The 23,241-nt window shown below is 41.9% G+C and overlaps 1 protein-coding gene across 3 annotated transcripts in view; it reads left to right on the forward strand.

Moving 5' to 3' along the window:
- The window catches only part of megf11 (multiple EGF-like-domains 11), a 67,606-nt gene that overhangs the window by 3,573 nt on the left and 40,792 nt on the right, over positions 1–23,241 (forward strand). For all 3 annotated transcript variants that reach the window (XM_035641716.2, XM_035641717.2, XM_035641720.2), the window contains exons 2-6: positions 11,365–11,494; positions 13,164–13,278; positions 14,247–14,348; positions 14,778–14,878; positions 20,039–20,131. In XM_035641716.2, coding sequence (XP_035497609.1) covers positions 13,172–13,278; positions 14,247–14,348; positions 14,778–14,878; positions 20,039–20,131 — 403 coding nt within the window. In that variant the 5' untranslated portion in view covers positions 11,365–11,494; positions 13,164–13,171. The remainder of the gene's footprint in view (positions 1–11,364; positions 11,495–13,163; positions 13,279–14,246; positions 14,349–14,777; positions 14,879–20,038; positions 20,132–23,241) is intronic.

A 23,241-nucleotide genomic window follows, 5' to 3' on the forward strand; every position in this document is an offset into this window, starting at 1 on the left:
GGACCTGGACTTTGCTTTACTTTTGAAAGCTGTGGCATTTACATTTTGCACATCTACTCTATGGGGAGGGAATGAAAGCAATATACACGGCGTACACCCACATCCCATCTCTTATTCCGTGTATGTTAACATATTTATGCTGTGGTCTATACTGTATTATTTCAATGAACTTGCAGACACAGATCTGTTTATGGCCTTTTTGTCATGTATTTTCTTTTCTTGTTCTGAGTCTGGATTGTTGAGAAGAGTCATGGCCGAGCATGTTTTGCATCACAACAATGTTAAACAAATGCAAAGTGATGCTAGATTTTTACCGGCACAAGATTTTGCTCCGAGAACAGCGTAGCTAGCTGACATTGAAAAATGCGAAGAAATCTGCAATTTAGATTCAGCTTTAATTCTGGCTGTCCCAAAGGTCTGAAAATGTCTGCACCTGATTATGCTTGCATGCATTTAATTAATAATTTGACAATGCACGGCATTGATGTTGGTCAGCCCACAGTCTGCAGGGGAATAGATTGCCAGAGCCTGATATCCAGCCACAGCCTCTTAAGCGAGCAGCAGAAACGATGAGCTCAGGCAGATTTCAGATACAGGAGCTCCAGCGTGGAGCTGCGTTAATCCCCCCTCCCTCAGGTGGAGCCACTCCTGGGGAGAAACGCCGCAGACCAGCTCACCACCAATGCTTCGCCGCACTCTGATTAATGCACTCATCAGTTCTTTTCTTGTTTGTTTTAATGACAAGCATGTCCCTTGTGGGAATCTGGTGACTTTTTGCAAATACTGCTGATGCATCTGCTTTCACCTGACACTCTTTTTCCTCCCCTTCCTCGTCTTGTGTAAAGGCGGCTGCCATAAAGCCCGATTCTTTTGACATGACTACGCCGTCAGTTACAGTGCAGGGAACCACGCGACACATTTTTCGCCGCAGATACAGGAATTACATGAGCCGAGGAGATGAGCAGTGATAAGATATCAGCGTGTTGGGATGTGTTGTGCTTTGTTGATAAGGCTATTACTCATCATTATGCCTTAGACAGCAAAAAGCCGCTCTCCATCTCAGGTATATGCTTTGTATCCATAGTTTACTCACTGCCGTTTGAAGATGAGTTGAACTGACTATACAGTGGAGTTTGAGAAGGATTCAACCACTTATTTTGGCTGTAGAGAAACCAAAGATATTCAGTGAGCATCTTAGATATTGGCTGCTGAGCAGAATTAGAGGATTGAAATATGGTCTTCGCCGAAACAGGCTGGAATTGAATATTTAATGTTAGTTTGACAGCATCGAAAAAGGTACTTGGAAGTATTTTAAAATCTTCCAAAATGAACGTGATTTATTTCATAAAAGTCTCATGAAATGTTACTTCGAAATGATTCATTGATCAAAGAATGTGGCAAATTTTGATAATTGATGAAGAGAAAATCCCAACAACCCCCTTCCCTATTCAAACAGCATCCCGTGGTGTGAACCTTGCATGGGTGCCATACATTTGTTGAAACCTCTCAGATTGTTTTCTCAGTTTCAAACAATATTTAATCAGAAACCTCAGAAACGTGCAAACGAGAGAGACTTCCTCTGTGAGCTTTGATCGGTAAAATGGATATGGAAATGCTCAACACAGATCTTTAAAGAACAGGTGATTAATATAAAACACTGACCTGAACACATCTCTCTTGAGGCCACAAGATTGTAGGTGTTACACTAAGTGCCACACTGAGTCCTATATATATCACAGTAGGCGAGCTGACATGGTAATTATTATTCACATCTCACATTAAACAGTAATTCTGCAATATGATTGATGATGAAGGATCATCATCCTGACAAATGCAGACAGGAAAGTGTTGTGGTCTATTCGATTGAGGAGTAAAGTGGACAAACAAATAACGGTGTTCAACTGTCCATTAATAGTGTGATGCCTATTAGTGTGATACCTTGCCTCTGGCAAGAGGAGGACTTCATCATAGTATTCTTTTTTCCCTGTCTGTTTTCGTCGTATGTGTGTGTGTGTGTGTGTGTGTGTGTGTGTCAAAGCTCAGTGTGTTTTTCTGGGTGTATAAATAAAATCACAGTTTAGCTGATTTTTGATTTTAAAAATGCGTACTTGCAGACACCGAGCTCCATTGCTCCATTGCATAGCTACCTGACACATCGCACATTACTGCCACATCTCAGTCACACGCTGTGCTGCCTCTGTTGTTAATGTTGTAGATGCGTCTCCTGTCAGCACGTCCGTTCAGTTCCGCCGAGCAAACTCTGGACCGTTTCCAGTGTCTGGTGACGGATCTTTGTGTTATCAGGGAGGTGCTTTGAGCCCTAGAACATAAAGCCCCTGCGCTTATTCAGCACCCGTGTGCGTTGTGATCAATAGCCAGCAGTCAGGACAGTGAATGGAGCACAGATTGAACCACATCTGGGATTTGGATGCTGAATAACTGCCCACTCAACAGGGGGGCGACTCATGAATAATGCACCAGCCAGCCCAGCGTCCCATCTCCTTTGGCCCCTCGCAGTCGATGCTTTCGCACCCAGACCTGTCCAGAGGGTCAAGGCAAAAATACTTGGCACCTCCAGCACCAGCATGGGGCAGTCCCACCCGGCACGGCCATGGAAGGATGTAGAGAATAAAGGAGTAGAGGCTGAAAGAGTAGCGAGTCAAATTAGAAAGTGTGTAGAGGAGATGTGGCAATTTTTTTGATTAGGTTTGTGTACAGTATTTACAGCACAAGGGAGTGTTTGCTGATGTGGCAGAAATGTTTTTTTTCCCCCATCTTTCAGGCCACAGGTAGGAGCAGAGACTGAGCTATATCATTAATTACTCTAAACAGGTTGAAAGTACACGTTGTTTGTAGGCTAACGATGTTGCAGCAAGAGTGAGTGCATATTTCATTTATTTAGCAATTTGGACCGCATTGTGCTTTTCACACTCTGGTGATATATGACATAATTACATGCTAGTATTACAAAGTACAGAGAAATAGATACAGAATGAGTTATAACAATGTGAACCTCTAATGAAGCAGATTTATAAAAAAAAATAAAAATACACAGTGCATTGTTTATCAAGCCCAGTGGTTATATTCTGTGTCCTGATTATTGTACAAACAAATGCCTAATGACTTTCTCAGGCTTTATGTGCATTTGGAGTTTTCACAACCACGGCTTCATTTCAGTCTGTCACATCAGTGATGAGAACAGGCATCCTCTTCTTGTCTCTATCAGGCAGGCCGAACAAAGCCACACACGCTCCTTTCCACTGTTCAATTTTTCTTTTTATGCATTCAGTCTAAGTAGGCATATTTTTCGCTCAAGTGGATTCAAGGACATTTAAAAGGTCATGGTGGCAAAAGTTGGGCATACATCTTTAATGCAAATCCGGGTGATGGAGTCTCTCAATTCACAAAATTGAGATCACCTGGTTGCACGGTGGCCAGGCTTAACATGCGGCAGGAGCATATTTTTCAGATTTAATAATCATGGTGGTACATCAGTCCTCTTTCAGTCATTGACTAGCGATTCACAAGGTTAATGCGCTATGCTAGCGGAGGGACTAAACCACTGATCTAGAGAGGGATGTTGGAGCTATTGGAGCTGTTCGAGGAAAATGAAGAATTATTATTTCTGATCATGATTTGTTTTTCAGAAAATGAACTGCTTCATTTCTGTGAATTTACAGTGCAGTTAAGCCCGCTCTTGATTTGATGAAGTTACCAAAAACTACTGTTGTGGAGGATGTAACTAAGTACATCTACTCAAGTAATTGGCCTACTCGTAGATTAGTTGAGTATACCCCCCTACATTTACTGTGTCTGACAGTGAATTCTACTAATTGATTTTAATATTAAGATAAGGAACAATATGAAAATCCAACACATTGTTATACATTAAACTTTTTAATTGGTGATCCCATAACAAAAAAAAATCCTTCACTGTCTGTTGGGAATATTATGATCCCTTGTCACGAGGAGACATTTCATTTCAACAGTTGTTTGAATTTTCTGATTTTTCACAACAAAGCAAAGATTGGAGAAAAGTTCAAAAAATGTGTGACAACATTTACTTTTGTCTTCTTTCCCACTGCCCTTCAATCTTGCAGCCCTTTAGATGGAACACTGCAGATCTACTGGACTGTAAGATTATAAACATTAACTCCACCTCGATCAGCTGCAACAGTAAAATGATAATAATAATAATATCCCATCCAATCATCAATGATCAGTCACAGGGGCCGTGTTTTTGAACGCAGGACTTTAAACAATAATTTCCTAACGGGAATCCGTGGGAATGCTTCTTCTGCCACATTCAGTAGTTTTATTTGTTAGATCTTTTCCCAGTGTGAGGTGAATGTGAAGTTCACTACCCTCCGGTGAGACCTCAGCGATTGTCTGCACGGAAAGCGAGGTGTATCCAGGCGCAGTGGGCTTTTTCCCGTCTTTGCCTGCCCCTCGTCTGCTTCACACACCGCTCACTCTGCGACATTTGGGACGGGTTTCTCACTGCTTGGCTTCTCACATCTTGGACATTGACACAAAATAAATTAAGACACAAAGAAGACACAAGGTTCAGAGTTGGAAGGGGTTGGTGGTTGAGGTGTGAAACTATTGGGGTGTCAAATTGCCCTGGCAGCCGGGCTGTTGTTTCAGCATTTCATGGCGGGCTGCTCTCGTGGCGTTCCTACTCGCCTTTTCTGTGCCTTCTCCCCTCCACCTTTCTCTCATTTGTTTTTCTGTCCATGCCATACCTCTGCTGAGCTCGGCCCCCGAGCTCTGCAGAAGCTGTAACTTTATGAAACGCGGCGATGACCACCCGCGTGATGTGCTTCCTTGACCAGAGAGCCTCAGCTTAATAGAGTAGTTCAGTTTCGCTCTCCTCTAAAAAGGATCCTGGTGGGAGAGAGCAGAAGGTTCAACAGGCTAATATTCACACATTCATTTGTCTGTGGATGTCCGACTGTTCTCCAGCAGCTGGCATTGCTCGCATTTAGTCACAGGGCGGCTAATTGTCTGTGTGGGGAAGCAGATCCTCACCGGTGCGAGGAGGAGCCTGACCGGTGCTTCCGGCTGGCGGCAGCAGGGGGCCAGAGCCAGGCGGCGTGGAGAGGACAGACGCAGCTCAGAGGGCACTCCAACACATTTGACTGTCCGGGGTTTGTTATTAGAACAAATGGGCTTGGAAAATAGTGTCTATTCTAAGCAGCAGGCAGAGCTATGTGACATCAGGCACACTGATATTTTGGTTCATTGAGTGGTGTTGTTTCACTAATTAGTTTTCTTACAGTAAACGCAGGCCTGAAGCTGCTAATTGGTGACATGTTTTTGAATTGTAGATTTTCTGCCGGTTATGTGAATAAGAACCCCGATCCAGTTAATCAGAAAAAAACATGATGATGTGTGACAGTAGAAAAAAAAACAATTTAAAAATTTAGGATAAAGTAGCTATATGCTCTATTCTATTATCTATATTTGATGATCATGCTTACTCACATTAGTTTCAAATGTTCAGCTCTTTCTTTGAACAGCTTCTGAACAGATGGCTCGACTGGCTCCGCTGCTCCCTTGTGTGTCTGATTCTACATTCATAAAGTTAATGTTAGACTAGATTAGTTCCTCTGATGTCCGTGAAGCATATCTTCATTATTGCCTGTGGTTGAGAGCGGGCAGTCCTGCTGCCTGGGAGCACACAGGACAGTGTTTGTCTGCCCTGACGTGCTGCAGTGAGTCTTTGTGCCCAGAATGAAAGAAATAAAAGTACAAGGAGAGTCTCCCTCCAATGGCCTGTGTCTGGTGTTGGCCTGCCCTGCGGTAAGGCAAGGTTATTCAGATGAAAGATGGTGTTGAGATTAGTGAGCCCTGCCCGAGTGCGTGGACGTCCAGCATGCCGCACTGCGTGATTTATGAGAGTCGTGATATCAGCGGTCGCCACATGAATAAACCATGTGGCCAGAATTAAGCTCCTGTTAAACGACGCAAAACATTTTCCCAGGTGCCTCAATCTCCAGGTGGAAATCATTGTCATAGTTGCTGGTGTGTTCTAGCAGTTTCATGAGAATACTTCTTGTTGGCCCAGTGCAGCAGCTGTAGAACTACTAGTTTGAAATCTTTGAGGTCTGAGGGGTTTTGTGGTTAAGTTCATTAATGGTTAAAAAGGTGACTTGAAACCCCATGTTCACAATAGTATAGCAAAATACAATGCAGCCATGTTGATAAGGTCTGAAGGCGTAACACACTGGAATTTAACTCCAACTAAATAATTCCATACCAACATTTTCAGTTGAATTGAATGTTGGTATATGTAAAGTTAAAAACAGACTTGAGATGTAACTGATTATTTTCATTATCTAGTAATTACTGTCAATTTCAGTTAATCGCTTGGTATAAATAACAAAAGATTCCACTTTCAACATTTTCTCAAGCCCAAGATGAGGTATTCAGATTGTTCACTTGTTACATCCATCTGACTCCAACATTTTAAATTTACAACGATAAAACAAACACTTGTGAAGTTCAAGCCAATTAATATTTGGCCATTTTCTGCTAGAATAAGTGACTTTGAAATTAATAACTTATCAGAAATGCTCGCAAGTTAATTTTCTGCTGATTGATTTAATTTCCTTGTGGTGATAGATGTGTTCCAACTAAATGAAAAAGAAAGCCAAGAGTCAATTGAAGGCATAAATCAAGTTGTTCTGAATAAGACTGAGCGTGTGAATGTACAAACAATCAAATTATAATCTGTACTACATACCTACAATAATCAACTCACCTATTTTTTTGAATGTTTTCTATTCTATAACACAGTATAGTGTATCAATTTGTCATGAGGTGGTTGAAAACAGCAGCACTGTTTCTAGGGAAAGTTACGAACCACATGTGAATGTTGCTCATGTTAACGATATGAATATTGCACATCTGTCCCCTGTCCTTCCTGTCCATCTTCACTCTCAGCTCTGAAAATCATATACAAAAGAAAAAGCCCAGGGCTAAAGCAGGATTTGATTTTCTTTCTCTCCTGAAAAAAAAATCTGAACTTGGTTCGTCCTGTGTCCTGCAGTTCAACTCACAAATGAGATGAACTACTAATGTCCATACCTAAGTAGTATCAAGGTCATAGAGTGTCCAGTCGGAGATTGAGAGATTGTAAAGTTATTCCTTAGCAGTGTCCTGTTAAACCTGTAATCATAATTACTGGGGTATAATAAAAAGTCAAGAGTAGAGTATTACTGAGATCAGGTAAAAGACATTGCTGCCTTGGCTGCACTTCATGCTGTCAGCATCACTGCAATTCCCATAAATGCAGCGACAAATACCCTCTCGGGCTTTATGACTTCAATACACACGGTGCACACTCAAGTGTGAGGCCCCTTCTCCCTACAGTGATGAGTGTGACCAGAGGAATAAAACAAAAAATCGGAGGAAAAAATTAAGAAAAAACGCTTCGTAGAGTCATTGTTGCCATAGAGATCAGCGCAGACACATGTGTTTGCACTAGCAGTGATTATGATTAGATTAATGGAGTAAAAGGTACAATTTTTTAAATTGTATTATATATGGTATAAAGTAAACCAATAAATATTGATTGCACTGAATACAGCTATTGTGCAAATGTAGTTAATTATTTTTTTCTCTTTTCACAGTTGAAGTTTTAGGAGGTTGGAAAGAGCATTTCTGTTTTGTGCTGTTTTGCTGCTCCGATCTCCAGAAAAGCTGCTCGTCCCCCGACACGTCTTCTCCTCCTGCCCTCTAACACATCTGACACTAAGGCATGTGGCCGAAGCCAGGGGAGAAAGTGTCTATGATGCGCCACATCATGACCTCTCTAATGAGGCCTGACTCTTAATGACTCATTGCCTGCAGCGGCAGACAGGGATGGCCAGTAGTGGGGCTTATCTCGCTGGCACTCTGTGCTGCGTGGTTACACCTGTAACCTTTAGATCACTCCAAATTAGGTTGCTCCAGGAATCCTTCAGTAGTGATTACAAAATAGATTGAGTGGCCGGAAGAATTCTCATAAAAGTTGTATATGAGCCCTCAGCTTAAATTTAGAAGAGGGATAATGGGGCTGATTGCGCAAAAGACATGTTACACACAGAAGCCCACAACTGATCAGGCATTCTCTCTGCGGCTCCAGACAAGATTGCAATACCGAGCAATGTTTCCGTTGACTGGTTTCCATTATGTCGATGTAAATTAACACAGGCAAGACAAAAAACAAAGTATTGTGATGAACGAGCAGATGGGGCGATAAAAAGCAGCAGGGATGTATGTATCGGTGGGAGGTGAGCTTCTGACTCGTGCCAGTCAGTCGTGCCTGCTGAGCATCATTCAAGGGAGAGTGCATGAGCTGCTCAGCCAGGGGACGGGGTGGTTAATTGCATTGCACTTTAATAAGTCACACACTAAAGGCTGGTGGCTTTAATCATGCAGATGTCTCTGCTGATCGGCAGCACAGGGGCCATAGGTGAACATGTCTCATCAGTGTCAATGTTTCTGCAGGCAGTTGTCCGTTGTTAACCGCGGTGTGCTCATGTCAAGAGTCAGAAGTCCTCATCCTCACATACGCTACACCCCGCACTGCAGCTCCACACTCTACCTCTTGTGCTGTGCACGCGTGTCTCCATCAGTGGCCTCAAAGATGGTGCCATTTCAGCAGTTTGGCGGCATGATCAGATGCAGCAGCACATCTGTTGAGAGGGTTTTCGCAGTCTCGCTAATCAAAGGAACAGGGGAGAAATTCATTTGGGGTGAATACAGTCTCCAGAGATTCTTTTTTTTTTTTTTTTTTGCTTGCTTCGAAGTGAACATGCCTGAAGTGAAAACAGATGCAAACTGTTTTCTTGGATGTCAGCAGGTGCGGGGAGGAGGCATACAGGAGAGGGATGTGATAAGTGTCATGTTGATCGACCTATCTGTCTTATCGCTCATGCATGTTATATGTAGAATCCACAAATAGATTACCTTAAAATCCACACTACAGGAAATGGCCAATCTTTTCAGGAAAACAAATACCAAGTTCCTTGTATCTAAGATAAATCAGTGGAAGGTTTCAGCCTCAGTGGAGGTTTTTGTTGCCAGATCTAACACGGCTTTAGTGGCAGACTTTAATCCATGTGTGATGGCACAATAGAAGATTTGATTTTGAATAATAATTTGATAGTCTGTTGCACTTTTAATGACATTAAACAATAAATGTGGGTTGTCTCCCTGGAGTTTCTCACTTGATTATCACGGATCAGGAAATAAATACAGCATGCAAAATATTTTATTATTCGCTGCAAACAAAATTGACAGAATCCTCAAGAGGCAAGTGGAGAAAAAAAATTGCCAGGATCAGAATTTTGGCGAGATTTATTTTTAAAAAAACTCTCAAAACAAAATTCGTACACGTGAGGCTGAAACCCTTTACCTCAATCAAGATAGGACTGAAAACATTCACGTTCTCTTCCAGGTGATTTTTGATTTATCCATGCACTGTGAACATGAGTTACATATGTTGTGTGTTAGCAAATTTTGTAACATTATTTTCATGTCTTTATCCTGGCTACAAAATGATTTCATTTGTCAAAGGCTTTGGGAATTTCAATTAGATATAGTCTTCATATTGAGCAGATTGTGTTGGATGAATGGGTCGAACACAGGACTTTCACACAGGAGACTGGTTGTTTGAATCTTGATTTATCATAGCAACAAAATGTTGCTCTTTTGGGGCTTCTTTAAAATCTAAAGGTTCCTAAATTAAACCTAATGCTTTGTTGCATCTTTTAGGAGTTATCACATAAAGCTTCTGATTCAGAGCCTCAGTATTACTTCACACAAGCATGAGCAAAAAACAAAAACCACACTATTACTGTAGTTTGTGTTAAGTGAAAATGGGTCACAATGAAGAGCCCTTTTACCAAATCTGCTAAATCTAAACGGCTGATCCAAATATTAATTATTCTCTTGATAAATTGATGGTTGCTGTAGTGATAGTACATTGTAGTGTATTTGTTAGTCAGCTGTTTCATCACATCATTGTAGACTGACTAATTCAAACTCAGTTCTTTATATCAAACAGCAAATGTCTTATTTGTGAGTGCAATAGACTGGTGCTCCAGTCAGAATTTTTGGGGCCAATCACAGATGGCTTGAAGCAGTATTGGCCAAAACTAATCACTGATTTTATTTTTAGATATTATAATCACCTTGGATTTAGGACTGTAGTGATGGTATACCATTCTACACCATGGTCAGTGTCTGTTGTTCTGATGTTGTCCTTCATAAGGCTGTCAACATGTATATAAACTGTTTGGTATATCTGCAGTAGCCATACATCTGTGAAATATTTACAACCTGGCAGAGTGTAGCGTGGATCCAAGTAGGACAGGAGTTGTCTGAACCCTTCGTCTTGCACAATAGACAGCAGCTGGTGAACAAGGAATATGAATTCCAATTGTTTGACTGATATTTCTATTGGATCCATGCTGTCCTTGCTGTAGTGTGACTACTGTTGCGATCTGTCTCTCTCTCTATCTCTCTGTCCCCCTCCCCTTAGTGCTGACTAGCTTTATCATGTTTTGGTTGATTTCCGCCACAAGGGATTTCCTTGGAACAAATCTTTTAGAACAAATATCGTCCGATAACAATCTGTGGCCGATTGGTCAGGATATTCTTGATTGACATATAATAATAATAATAATCAATAATTGTCCTGTACTGTTTCAGTGTCCACCCAGCTGGGCCTTAGCACCAGCATATAAGCAAAAGAAAAAAAATGTTGAATAATTTATTTAGCCAATGCAAGAACAAAAACAGGCATATTATTTAGTTGTGCCCGTGTTTACATCTTAATTCAGGATTCACAGCAAATGAAGGGCAGAAGAATCTTGAACCAGACCTCTGACCTTCTGGGCGACTCATTAAGAGCAATGCAGTGAAAGAGATGATAAACACATCAATGCTCCTTTCACGCCTGCATCATCATTGCACTAACCCTTGTGTAGGCTTTGTTAATGAGAACAGATAACACAATCTTGTCACATTGTGGACAAGCCACTTGTGGCGTTTGAAGTGGGAACAGAGTTCATTGTATTAGCCCCTCTTGAGTTAATGTAGGCGTTTATTCCTGTGCGTAACTTTTGTGTGTCTGTGGATACAAGGTAGGAGGGGACGCTGGAAAATGGAATAAAAACTGTGTGGTCGGATGTGGGGGCTGTGCAGAGTAAATTGGTCTTTCAAGAGCAGATTTCGTGAACTCTACCCCTGTTGAGATTCTTGATCCCATAAGAAATGTATGACTTTGTGTGCACGCATGCGCGAGAGCCAGGCAGGGAACGTGTCGTCTATGTGTCATCATAAGCTCATTATTTTTCTTCTCTCCCATAGATCTGCGACCTGTCATCACCTCTCCCAGCGAGTGTGTGTTTCTGAGCACAGCGGCACTTCTGTCACTTTGTGCTTCCAGAGCCTCCTCAGCATCCGCAAAATACCCAGGTACCACAGGCCGTAGGATTAGGTGAGTTTAAGGCCACGTGCCTCCGGCTATTAGATCTATCACTGTCTCTTTCTTCAAGGGCTCTGCAGCACTAACTTTGCTTACGACCATCACTCTTAACAACTAGGTGACTAAAAGCCATCGATTCACTTAATCTTGCCACATATGCAGGATAATCCTCGTTTTATTACCTCTTGGTCTCTTGCTGCAGGCTGAGAACTTGTGAGGTTTGAACAGTGTGACAAGTTATGAGGTATTCTGCTCGTCCCGAGCCATTCAGAGAAATGACCGAGGGCAGTTGTCTTATCCCAGGGGTAATAAAATCTTTCTAGTCAATCAAGCAGGGTCCCTGTAGTATTTAACAGCATCATTTCAGAGATGGCCCTGAGTATGAAAGAAGCTGCAGCCCGTAACATGTGTGTATCTTGATTAATCATCCTGTTAAGGAAATGAACATGACTTTAACCTCTGCCTGTTCAGATGAACTGCTACTTAGAGGAAGTGGAGGTCTGATTGATTTTCTTTCACATGTGAGTGAACTACATGCAGCTATCAATGCAGAAGATTAGCTGAACATGTGAATGCCTGTGTTATTGGATACAGTCACTCAGTAATATTGAACACAACCCGAAGAACGCGCAGAGCTAATGTACAATCGCAAACACACAATCACTACACACTGAACCACACAAAGATGCAAAAAAACTCAGGGTTCAGGTTCTATGTATTTATTTTCATCTGCTTGTAGCTAATAATGCAACACCATGTGAGTTTTCTATTCTAAGAAGGCCACATCATGTGTCCCGAGACAGATCACCATAAATAAGACACAGTTATGTTACGGCTAATGGCACCCAGGTATTAACCCACAGTATGAGATATGTTGTGTGTCAGTCATACATGAGTCATCCATACATTCTTTATCTTCGGCAGCGATTTGCTAAGGTGTAACCTGAGCATGTGGAGAATCCATCATCCTATGTGGACTGCCTATACGTCTAATGAAATAACCTCTGAACAGATCCACGTCTCTGTCACTGTCACGCAAAGGTTTTATCCCTGCAGTTGCTCACATGTGGTTTTTGAAGGTCTTACTGAAGGAGGCGAACAGGAGCAAATGTTAAACAAGCACGGGTATATATTTCGATAATCCTAGCTTGCAAAAAAAAAACGCTCTTTAAAGGTGCCTACAGGCTGTGAGAGGTCAGCAGTCATATAAGTTTACTGCAAGCCACACTGTGCAACATAGATCTAATGAAATTGGGAGGGACATTAAGTTTGATGCACGTAGACTGTCCAATGATAACCCCTACTGAATCGTAGGCTTCAACACAACTGGATTTACAGGAATAAAATTTCATCAGGGTGCATGAACAATGGAGAAAAGAACTGAGCTGACAAACAAACCAAAGAACCATTCACACTCACGTTCACCCAAACGGGAAATTTAGAGCTGCATTTAACCTAACATGCATGTCACTGGACTGCGGGAGGAAACTGGAGTACCCAGAGAAAAGTCACAACTCCACACTATTATGTATATTTACCAACGATTATCTGATCTTTAAATTTTAATAAATTAGCATTGGTGCACTACTTCCATGGACAAATAAGTTCTTGTTAGAAAGGCCAATATGAGATAGGATCCATGTATCTTACCATTTATCTTCATGTCCTGTCCCCCACTCAGAGGGAAGGATGGGGTCATCTGTTGCCGTGCTGGCCCTGGCCCTGGTCCTAGGCTTTGCCACTGGTGTATGGAGTTTGAACCCAGATGATCCCAACGTCTGCAGCCACTGGGAGAGGTGAGCATGTATCCTCTTGTGTTTACCTCAGTACATTGAATTTTAGATGTGAAAGAGAATCTTCAGTAGTTTGAGAACACCAGCTCACAGGACTGACATTGTCGATCCCGGAACTTTTTCAGTGCACCTGCTACGAGCGGTCTTAACCAAACTTCCAGATCTATTCTCAAAGTCCAAACAGCAGTATCGATCTCTCACAGCTCAAGTCGCCAAGCTCTGCGAGATTGTAGGAGTTGCAGCTTCAAATGAAATACGCAGGCAAATTGATCAGTGTACTCTCATTCCAATCAATCATGACAGCCATAGAGCCTGAATAATTATTAGTTGTGCTGGCCAGTGTCACTTCTGAGAAATAAGGAGGAATAATTTCTCTCCTCGATGCAAAGGGGAGGAAAGAAAGCTGTGAAGATATATTATCTGGATTATTGCCTGACCAAGGTGAAGGTACTTAGGTATCATGGTTCTACTTTGTTGGCATCAAAATAAATTCCTTAAGTGGGCTGTGTTCATGGCTTTGAGGTCCTCAGACGGCTGCAGGCTGCATATATCACTAACATGAATCACCTAAGGTCCTTTCAATTCTTGTCTTTGCATATCAAAGTTATTGTGTTAGTTTATTGGGACTGTATTCATTTACAGGATCCGTGTGCTGTCATTTTTAAATATCTCCAAGGAGCATGAAAATCTATATTACTTGCTACGTTCACTATGATTGCAGTTGCATCATATCCTCTTGTGCATGTGTCAGTGTTGTGGTTTTTCATCAGAAGGGGTCAAATGACATTTTTAGTCGGATGAATGAAGTGAAGCGCAGTAAGTTGAGAACACTATGTCCCTCTGAAATGTAGTGGAGGTTAAGAATGAAGCAGCGTGAAATGGTAATACTAAAGTAAAGTAGAATTACCTCAACATGGTACAGTACAGTGCTTCCTTCTACCACTTGTGTTTTCACTTTTCTGAATTTTCAGCTATGCTGTGACTGTACAGGAATCCTATGCTCACCCATTTGACCAGATCTATTACACCCGATGCACGGACATCCTCAACTGGTTTAAATGCACAAGGCACAGGTATGTTTACAAGAGTCTTGTCCCCATATTTATGATGTCAGTGCCGTTGACCTTTACTGTTCCCCAAACTCAGCTCCAAGTCTATGAGGGTCACCATAAACATACTTGTTAATGTTGCTCTGAAGTAGTCAGAGCCAGAATTGGACTGTAATTATTTTACAGTAAATGTTCAAATTACTTAATTAAGGTTTATAGTGGGCATCGAATAAAATCCATACACGGTCACGGCCCAAATATTACATTTTATGTTGGTTTAACACAAAATCCCTCTGGCTCTTAATTCTTCTTCCTCTGTTGTACTCTATAAACTTGCCCATAAAAACAAAACATCAGGGCTCGAATCACTTTTTCCTTCTGTACATGTTCCCTCCCTTCAGAAAGGGTCACTCTCTACATCACATTGATGTCTCCGTGTGTCTGTTGCTCCAGGATCAGCTATAAGACGGCTTACCGGCGGGGAGTGAGGACCATGTATAGGCGCCGCTCGCAGTGTTGCCCTGGTTACTTTGAGAGCGGGGACCTGTGTGTTCGTGAGTATCCCTTTTTTAACTCCTTTGTCCTTGCTGATGACATTTCAGGATATGTCTTTAGAGAAAAGGAGTCAATATTATGATTGATCCTTACTGTTGGGTGCCTTTACAACCCCCAGCCAGGCCGCTGCCGTCTCTCGCCTCCGTCGCCTCTTCTCCAGTCTGATCCAGTTTACCATGAGCTTCCACTAACAGTCAACCACTACCACCTCTTTGAGAATCCATGAGAATTGACTATGATCTGACATGAAGGAACAGCATTTTACACTATAGTCTGCTCCCAGCCATACTCTTCCCATAAGAGTAATTAAATCAAAGTTATATAACAATGAGAAAAATTAACGAGCCAAGAGGGCCCTAGTTACAAACTGAGTAGTTATAGCATCTGCCATAAAACCACACTGGAATTCAATAACATAAAAGAAGCAGAAGCCATGAAAACTGGACTGTGGCAATATACTGATTACAATTCTTCACTGTCATTTTTTCACAGCTTCATTAATGGTCATCAATTCTATTTTTACTCACACACACACACACACACACACACACACACACACACACACACACACACACACACACATCAAACTGAATATTTCTGCATGTTGGCCAAATAAAGATAGAGCACATAGCTTCTGAGAGACATGTTTTTGGTATTCTCGCCTTACCTAATGTTTTATTCTCTTTTAAATAAGAATAGACTCTCATTTTAATATGTTCCAAGATCTTCTGCAACATTAGGGAGTTGCTGATACATTGACTGCAGCCAAGTGGGTTTGCTCTTTGACCACAGCTGAGCTTGTCCTTGTCTAGGCTTTACTAGCCTCGGGGCAGCAGAGCACCGGGACACCAGCCGGCCCACAATAAGAACTGCTGTGATTATCTGGGGGTCTTGAGGAGGGAGGCGCAGATTGATCAATAATGTATTCATTAACCATTTGGCTGACAATGGAGCTATTTGTTCATTAATAGTCTTTTCAGGGTGTTAACCAGGTGAATCTGTGAAACTGTGGAGGCGCCTCTCATGTGTAGCCTCCCCCATTATATGAACGACAGCTTTTAGGTTGATACTATGTCAGTTCTGAGAGTGAGCGTCCCCTTTAACCCTCTCTTATAGTGAAGTGGTGAGACTGCGTTGATAGGGGCCGAGAGGGCAGTTTGTGCTTTCTGCTGCCTTTGCAAAATGGTCCCCCCCCTTTTTTAATCCTAGCACTCTCACTACCAGGATTAAGAGATTTGTACTCCCAAAGCTGTTTTGCATGTAGTGACAGAAGGATGCCCCCTTTTGTGAGAGGTAAATTGATCCAAAATTTACTCAAGTCGTCTATTTCCGCACACGTTGTCGTTTACTGAATGTAAAACATCCCTCCCCTCGTGTGTTGTTAGTTCACTGTAGCTTCCTCCATGACGCCTGTTTCATTAAAAGTCAGAATTGTTTGAAGAGCGCTTGCCTTTTAAGCCTGCTTGTGTTCTTTTTTATTAAGTGGCATCACATCAACACTTAAAAGTTGCTCAAATAATGAACCTGGGGATATGAAGACCTTGAAAGAACCCAAATTATCACAAAAATACACAAAAGAAGAATAGTTCCGACACTAAATCACCAACATTATATTCAAGCATGTTTCTTGTTCGTTTCTTTTTGTTTTATTAATTTGTGTGTGATTTCTACAAGTTGAACTTTTTTCTATTTATTGTTAATTAGTCCTTGAAGTTACCTACATGAAGTCTTTATTAATTCTTTGACCTTTGATCTGTCGTGAGTTATTACCTTAATTTGTAACTATCCTATGTCGAGGATGTGAAGAACTCGTTTCCGTCTTATAAGCATGATTATTACAGTTGTGCTTGAGGAAGTGAGAGGAGCTCGCTAATGACCACAGCTTGTAATATGTTCAGCGGCGGACAGCCTCTGCGGGGCTGAGAGGCCCTCTTCCTGCAGAGCATTTAGTCCAGATGACTCCCGCATGACTCTTGCCTGTCCAGCGCCGCAATTTAATTCTAAAAATGATGTCGGTGGCAAAATTAGTTGGGATTTGATAAAGTTTCAGGCAGCAATACGCTAGCACATTTCACATTTTGGGTTTTGATGATCGGGAGGATGATGAGATTTGTCTCCAGAAAGGGAGTCTGTGCCTTTGATTTCTTTTTCATTTATGCTTTGTTGCTGGGGTTTTTCTTCTTCTTCTTTTTTCATGCTTCAAAGACACAGTTTTAAAATAAATCGGTGAACTCTGTGGTATATGGAGGCATGTGGAAGAAGCTTGGAGGGAGTTGTTTGATACTGTATGTTCTGTGGGCAACTCTCTTAGAATGATTTAGCCATCAGCTACATCACAGCAATGCTCCAGGTTTTTTTCACTTCACTCAGTACTACAAAAAAAAACACGACTGCTACAAAAATGATAAACAAATAGAATGGTATACGAAGATCTAGGGACTAAAAGGATACATTTTTTTCTGACATTTTAAAAGATTGTAGTTTGACTGGGCAAGAATATTAAATATATTAACACTGCATGACAATCACCAATTAGCTCCATTGTTCCCCGTCCTGATAACACTTCTGCATAATGAGTTAGATTAGCTTTTTTTTTATCTAGATGAAAGACTCAATTTTCCAACAGATTCCTTAGACATGAGTTAAGCAGAGTGATTCATGGATTTCAATTAAAATGAAAGACCTGCCTCCTACTTTATTATGCCATCCCTTCAGTTCACTGGTTCAGATCTCAGGAGAAGGGGTTTCGCTTTATCCTTTCTCCCATATTCAAAACTTCATTTCCATATTTCGTTTTTCCTGAAGGATGTGACAAATTTGCATTTCCCTGTTCTTGCTGATCAGAACTTGCTGATTGAAACCAAACTAAATCATCTCATCATAGTGACATTGAATTCGTCTCCTCTTCTTTTTGAATACTCTGCACACTGTGGACTCATTGATTACAGGTAGTCGATAACACACCTTCGTCAGCACAAATGTTAGAGCCTTTCCCCCGTTTTCATTTTGCGGGCTTACTGAAATTAGACATTTTTCTGAGTACCGATGCCCAGAAATCTTCCTCGAATTATCTTTCAATCTCTGGTTTACCATTTTTGCCTTGGGAGCATTTCTGCGATTAGCACCAGCCTGTGGGTGTTTGGGATTTACTCCTCCTTCTCCTCTCCTGCTACATCTCTCTTCTGGCAGTGGATCCTAATCGAAGCCTGATTGAGTGATAATCCATAGTAGCACTGTTCAGGCCTGCAGCCAGCTCCTGCTGACCTCTCTGCCTGCAGAATGAGCACCACAGTGTTTCACACAGAGCTGCAAAATCGCCCCGGGGCTTATGTTGTTTGAAAAAAAACAACCTCATAGACGCTTTCCCCATGCCCTTTTTTTCACTTTTGATTATAACACAAAAAAGAGAAGTATCAGAGGGGCGATGCACACACTGTGCGTACATAACCCCATCAGGCAATGCTAACTTTTTATATTTTACTAATGCCATTTCATAATGACATCATCATGACGTCAATCATACCATAACACGAATGATTCATCTAAATAGGCTGTAGATTGTGTCTCTAATGTTAATGGTTGCTAAAGTTGCTACATTATAACATGGCTTTTTCTGACTACTTAGTGATGTTACAGTGATATCGCTTTTTTTCCGATCTATAGAAGTCTATAGTCAATATAGTCATATTGATGTTACATCAAAAAACTAAACAATTTATAAACTATGCATGATTTCATTTTCTGACTTAAAAATCATGTCATGACATCACATCACAGTTTTATGATCAATACAAAGTTTAGATTGTCTCTCTAGCCCTGTTATCTGTGGAGATATCTTGGAAAATGTTTTTCTTCCCTCATCATATTTTTGTTGACCTTGGCCTTTGACCTCTAAATGTGAATCACCTGGAGAGACCCTCCCAAGTGATAGTGCCACCCACTAAGGTGAAAATCCATTCATGTATTGTTGAGTTATTTTGTATGGAAACACACACACACACACACAAACACACACAGACAGGAAAAAAAAAACCTGCTGAATCGGAACACCCGGAACTTAGATGAAGCGTTGGATGACACGCTGGATGAATAGTTGGATGAAGCATTGGATGAAGCGTTGGATGACATGTTGGATGAATAGTTGGATGAAGCATTGGATGAAGTGTTGGATGACACGCTGGATGAATAGTTGGATGAAGCATTGGATGAAGTGTTGGATGACACGCTGGATGAATAGTTGGATGAAGCATTGGATGAAGTGTTGGATGACACGCTGCATGACATGTTGGATGAATAGTTGGATGAAGCATTTTATGAAGCGTTGGATGAGGTCTGATCAGTTAAGCAGATGGACTGTCTCTTCCGCTGCCCTTGGACTGAGTATCACTCCTCCTCAGGCCATGTCGACTTCTGATTCCCATCAGGCAGGCTTTCTCTCGTGGTATTGGCCTGACTGTCTCTCCTTCCTCAGATAAGAGCCTGCATGTCTTAACCCTGCTGGCCAGATGCCCTTGCCACAGATTTATACATGCTAAGTGCCTCTGTGATACTTTTCCATCACACACAAAACGAGCATTGTTAAAAAAGAACTCCTTGTAGGTCACTTTATTATCCAGCTGAACCAAACTTCCAACTCTTGTGAACGTGCTCCCAGGCATACTAATGTCGATCCAATCAATTGGGTGCTGTGTTGCTCAATATGAATGATCAAGAAAACTGCACACTTAGTAAACAGTGCGGTGCCCGGCCCCGCTACATTAAAGCATCACTATATGACAAAGTACTAGCTGATCAAATTAGAGGGGATTTACAGCTTGTTCCCTCACGGCTGAGCCTGCCGATAACAGCTCATTGTGGGAAGTAAAGCTCTGTGATAAACCAAGATGTTGACCAAGGACTCAATCTCCTAAGAAATCATTTAGACCAGTGTCAAGTGGTGGGGATGGATGTTGAATATGAGTGCCATGGCTAAGATTTAGGTCCTTGAAGGTATTAAAGTGATACTGAGTGTTCAGCCTTATGGGCCATTTTCTTTCAGCTGCTATCTTGGTGGTTTTTAATTATGCTGTTTATTGGTGGTTTAATCATGTTTTACACTTGTGTGTGCGCTAGCGTAATTATTAACAGCACTGATGAGGGAATTTCTCTTTGTGTCTCAGCTCTGTGCACAGAGGAATGTGTCCACGGTCGCTGTGTGTCTCCGGATACATGCCAGTGCGAGCCCGGATGGGGTGGGCTGGACTGCTCCAGTGGTGAGTGCACTTAACTTCTAAACCCACAATCATTCCAGTAGAGTTATTTATTCGTAAAAAGGTGTTCACAGCCAGGTAGTCCATAAGACTTTGCTGTGAATCTGTTTTGCCTGGATGCACGCCTATCTCACAGCTGCTCAGCTTTGTATCCTCTCTTCTCAGCAAACACAGCCAATGGAACAGGTAAGTCACAATGAATTCATTCTCATTTGCTGGAAGTGGAAGTGATTTTCTTGATGAATACAGAGGATGGATGGATGGTTGCCTCCCCCTGTGTCCACGGAGTTCTCTGTTATGGTCTTAATCATGATTAGACTCGTGCCTAGGAGTTGTTCAGTGGAATGATGAATCATTGCCAAGCTGGAACGAAACATTGTGGTGGCCTTTATGTTCACTGGGGGTTACCTCAGCTTCCAGAGCTGGATGGGAGGATGGAGTTTATATACAGTATAGTATATATATCCATCCTGCAATCAGCTAAATGCTGGTGCGTCACCGGGGCCAGATAAGTGGAAATAATCATTTTTACTTTTTTGTGTATTTGTGTCTGCAGTGAAATATTGAATGTGCAAACAGCAGGCTCTTCTTCTCTGGTCAGGACACAGGTAGCAATGCCCCAGGCTCCACCTACTGTGTCAACTTTTCTGTCCCCAAATTCTTCAACTGTCTTCTCCCAGGAGCATTTAACTCTTATTGCCTATTGCATATTTAGGAATGAGTAATGGGAGCTAAAATGAAATCGGCAGTGTTATTGTATAGATCTATGAGTTTTCATTAGCAAGAGAGCAATTCACCTGATTAGCAACTGTGTGTAAATCAGCTGCTCTCGCTGCAGTGCCGGTCCATTGGAGGTGGATTCATGGGCATAAGTGACAAGCCGGAGCTGTTTGCTACTGCTCACTCTCCGTAGACTGGTGAGGGTCCAACAGGGAGGATGCGAGGTTCAGGGCCCCCAGGGAATGCGAGGTTCAGGGCCCCCAGTGAATGCTTGTCCCAGTCCTGGTTGGTTAGGAGTGCAGCCGCCTGTGCCTTTCAGCCTTCAGGTGCTGGGCTAATCTGCCTTATTAAACAGACTTGATGATTGAGACAGAGGCATTATTCATAACTTTAGATTTCCATACCAGGCAAGATTCCAGGCTTTTTCATTTACGAGCTTTCATCTGCAGAAATGAGGAATGCGTGCCAATTTTTAAATTAAATCTGCACTCTTTTTCCTTAGTGTAAATGGTTCAGCATGTTTGGTTTTTTTTGTCTTTCACTGTACGTCTTACTTTCAGCCTGCACTGAAAGGGGATTGGTGCTTTTATAGACTTCATGTAAGTGGACGCAACCATGATGTTATGGTTCACAGGTGCTGAAAAGTACGCATTAACATCTACTTAGTTCCAACACAATCAATGCCAAGGTTTATTTGCTGTTTCTTTTGTACTGTTGTGTTTGAGTTGAGGTATGTGATCTAGCAAAAGGGCTAGTTCCCTGGTACGATAGCTGGTGAGAGGGCAGAATCGCGTGCTCACATGACAAAGGATGTGTGAATGTGATAAAAAAAGAAAGTGTGTCGCCCATGCTTGGGGACGAAGAGCTGCCGTGGGATGCTGAACGGCCGAAAGCTGAAGTGACAGCCTTTCAGCCAGTGATCTGGAGCTGGATCAAAGGCTTGGACCATGTATTCTGGAGCAGCACCCACCAGGAAGCGGTTTTGTATATGGGTCAGGTGGTGAAAATAAGAGTTGTGACTGTTCGTGGCCAGAAGAGAGAAGGCGATAAGGTGGGAGAGATTCGATACGTTGTGTCAGGAGCGGTCGGTGAAGGCTGGAGACAGATACCGCCTGCTTGTCACCCGCTGGTATCCACCTGCTGTAGCCAGAAAACATTTCATCCTCCTCCTCGGCCTGAGGCAACTGTCCCACTGAGACCAGAGCTGCCCTGTGACCTGCCAGGAGTCCTGGGGTGTGTCAGAGTCAGCTCAAGGACACACTGGTGGTTGTGAACCACAGATAAAACAGCAGAACAGGATTATTGCTGTCGACTGTTGTGTGCAAATGGTGCCTCGCTCTACATCCATCACATGTGGAAATAGGAGCGCTCTGTGTTGAGGTTTGTGTTCTCCCAATAGAGTGATGAAGGATTCATTGTTGCTATTGGTTTCTGTGATTGCTCTAATGCCTGTGTGTCATGTTTGCGAAATGTGGTCTTGAACATGTTTCTCTAATAATCACTGAAATGATTATTTATCCTTTTTCTTTTCATTTAACAGCTCAGGATATTGAAAGAGTGTGATGACATGTACCTGTTAATGCATTTTTTGAAAATCTGTTTGTCTTCGTCGTGCGCGTGTTTTCTGTTGCTTTGCCTTCCGCTCGTTTTATACTGAAATGCATTGTTTGTCTTCTCTGTGCCACTGTGTATACTTACTTTTTTCATTCGGGTTTTGTCTTGAAAAACATAGCTTTCAGTAGGATTCTGACCACATTAAAAAAAACAACTAAATGTTGAGAAAAATTAGGCTCAATAAAATAGAGATAGCTGCAATTTTGGCCAAGGCAGTTCGGATCGATGGAACTCTGCCTATGTGTCTGAACCGTTTGTCGTTTATTCTACTGAAGGATAGCACTGGGTTTTGCCAAAGTATAGTGATATTGTTATTTGTATTGTATGACGCGTGAAAAGAGCAGCACATTGTGAGATAAAACGGCAAATCAAATCCCCGTAGAGTATTACAAGTTTATTGAATGAAAGCCATACAATTTTTCAGAGTTTTATGAGATTCTAGGGTTTAAAAGCAGACTCGCATTTTCTAAAGTTGCAGAGAAATGACCTCGCCCCGTTGCCTCCATCATCCTGTACTTTTCAGCACTTGTGATGTAATCCCTCTTGATGAGTCAGTCACACTGGGTCACTGTATGCTACAGTAATAACAGCTTTCAAATGCAGAAATGATGGAGACAGCTGTTTTATGTACAAGGTATATTTAGTTATGACTACCATCACATGTTAAATATTAGGTGCATTGAAGCACTATGATTGATTTCATGTGCTTCAGTTGAATAATGACACGTCCCCAGTGCTCAGGGATAAGAACTGTGCATGAATATGGGGGTTTCATTTTA

The sequence above is a fragment of the Scophthalmus maximus genome, chromosome 7 (assembly GCF_022379125.1).
Source record: "Scophthalmus maximus strain ysfricsl-2021 chromosome 7, ASM2237912v1, whole genome shotgun sequence".
In the NCBI taxonomy this organism is placed as follows: domain Eukaryota; kingdom Metazoa; phylum Chordata; class Actinopteri; order Pleuronectiformes; family Scophthalmidae; genus Scophthalmus; species Scophthalmus maximus.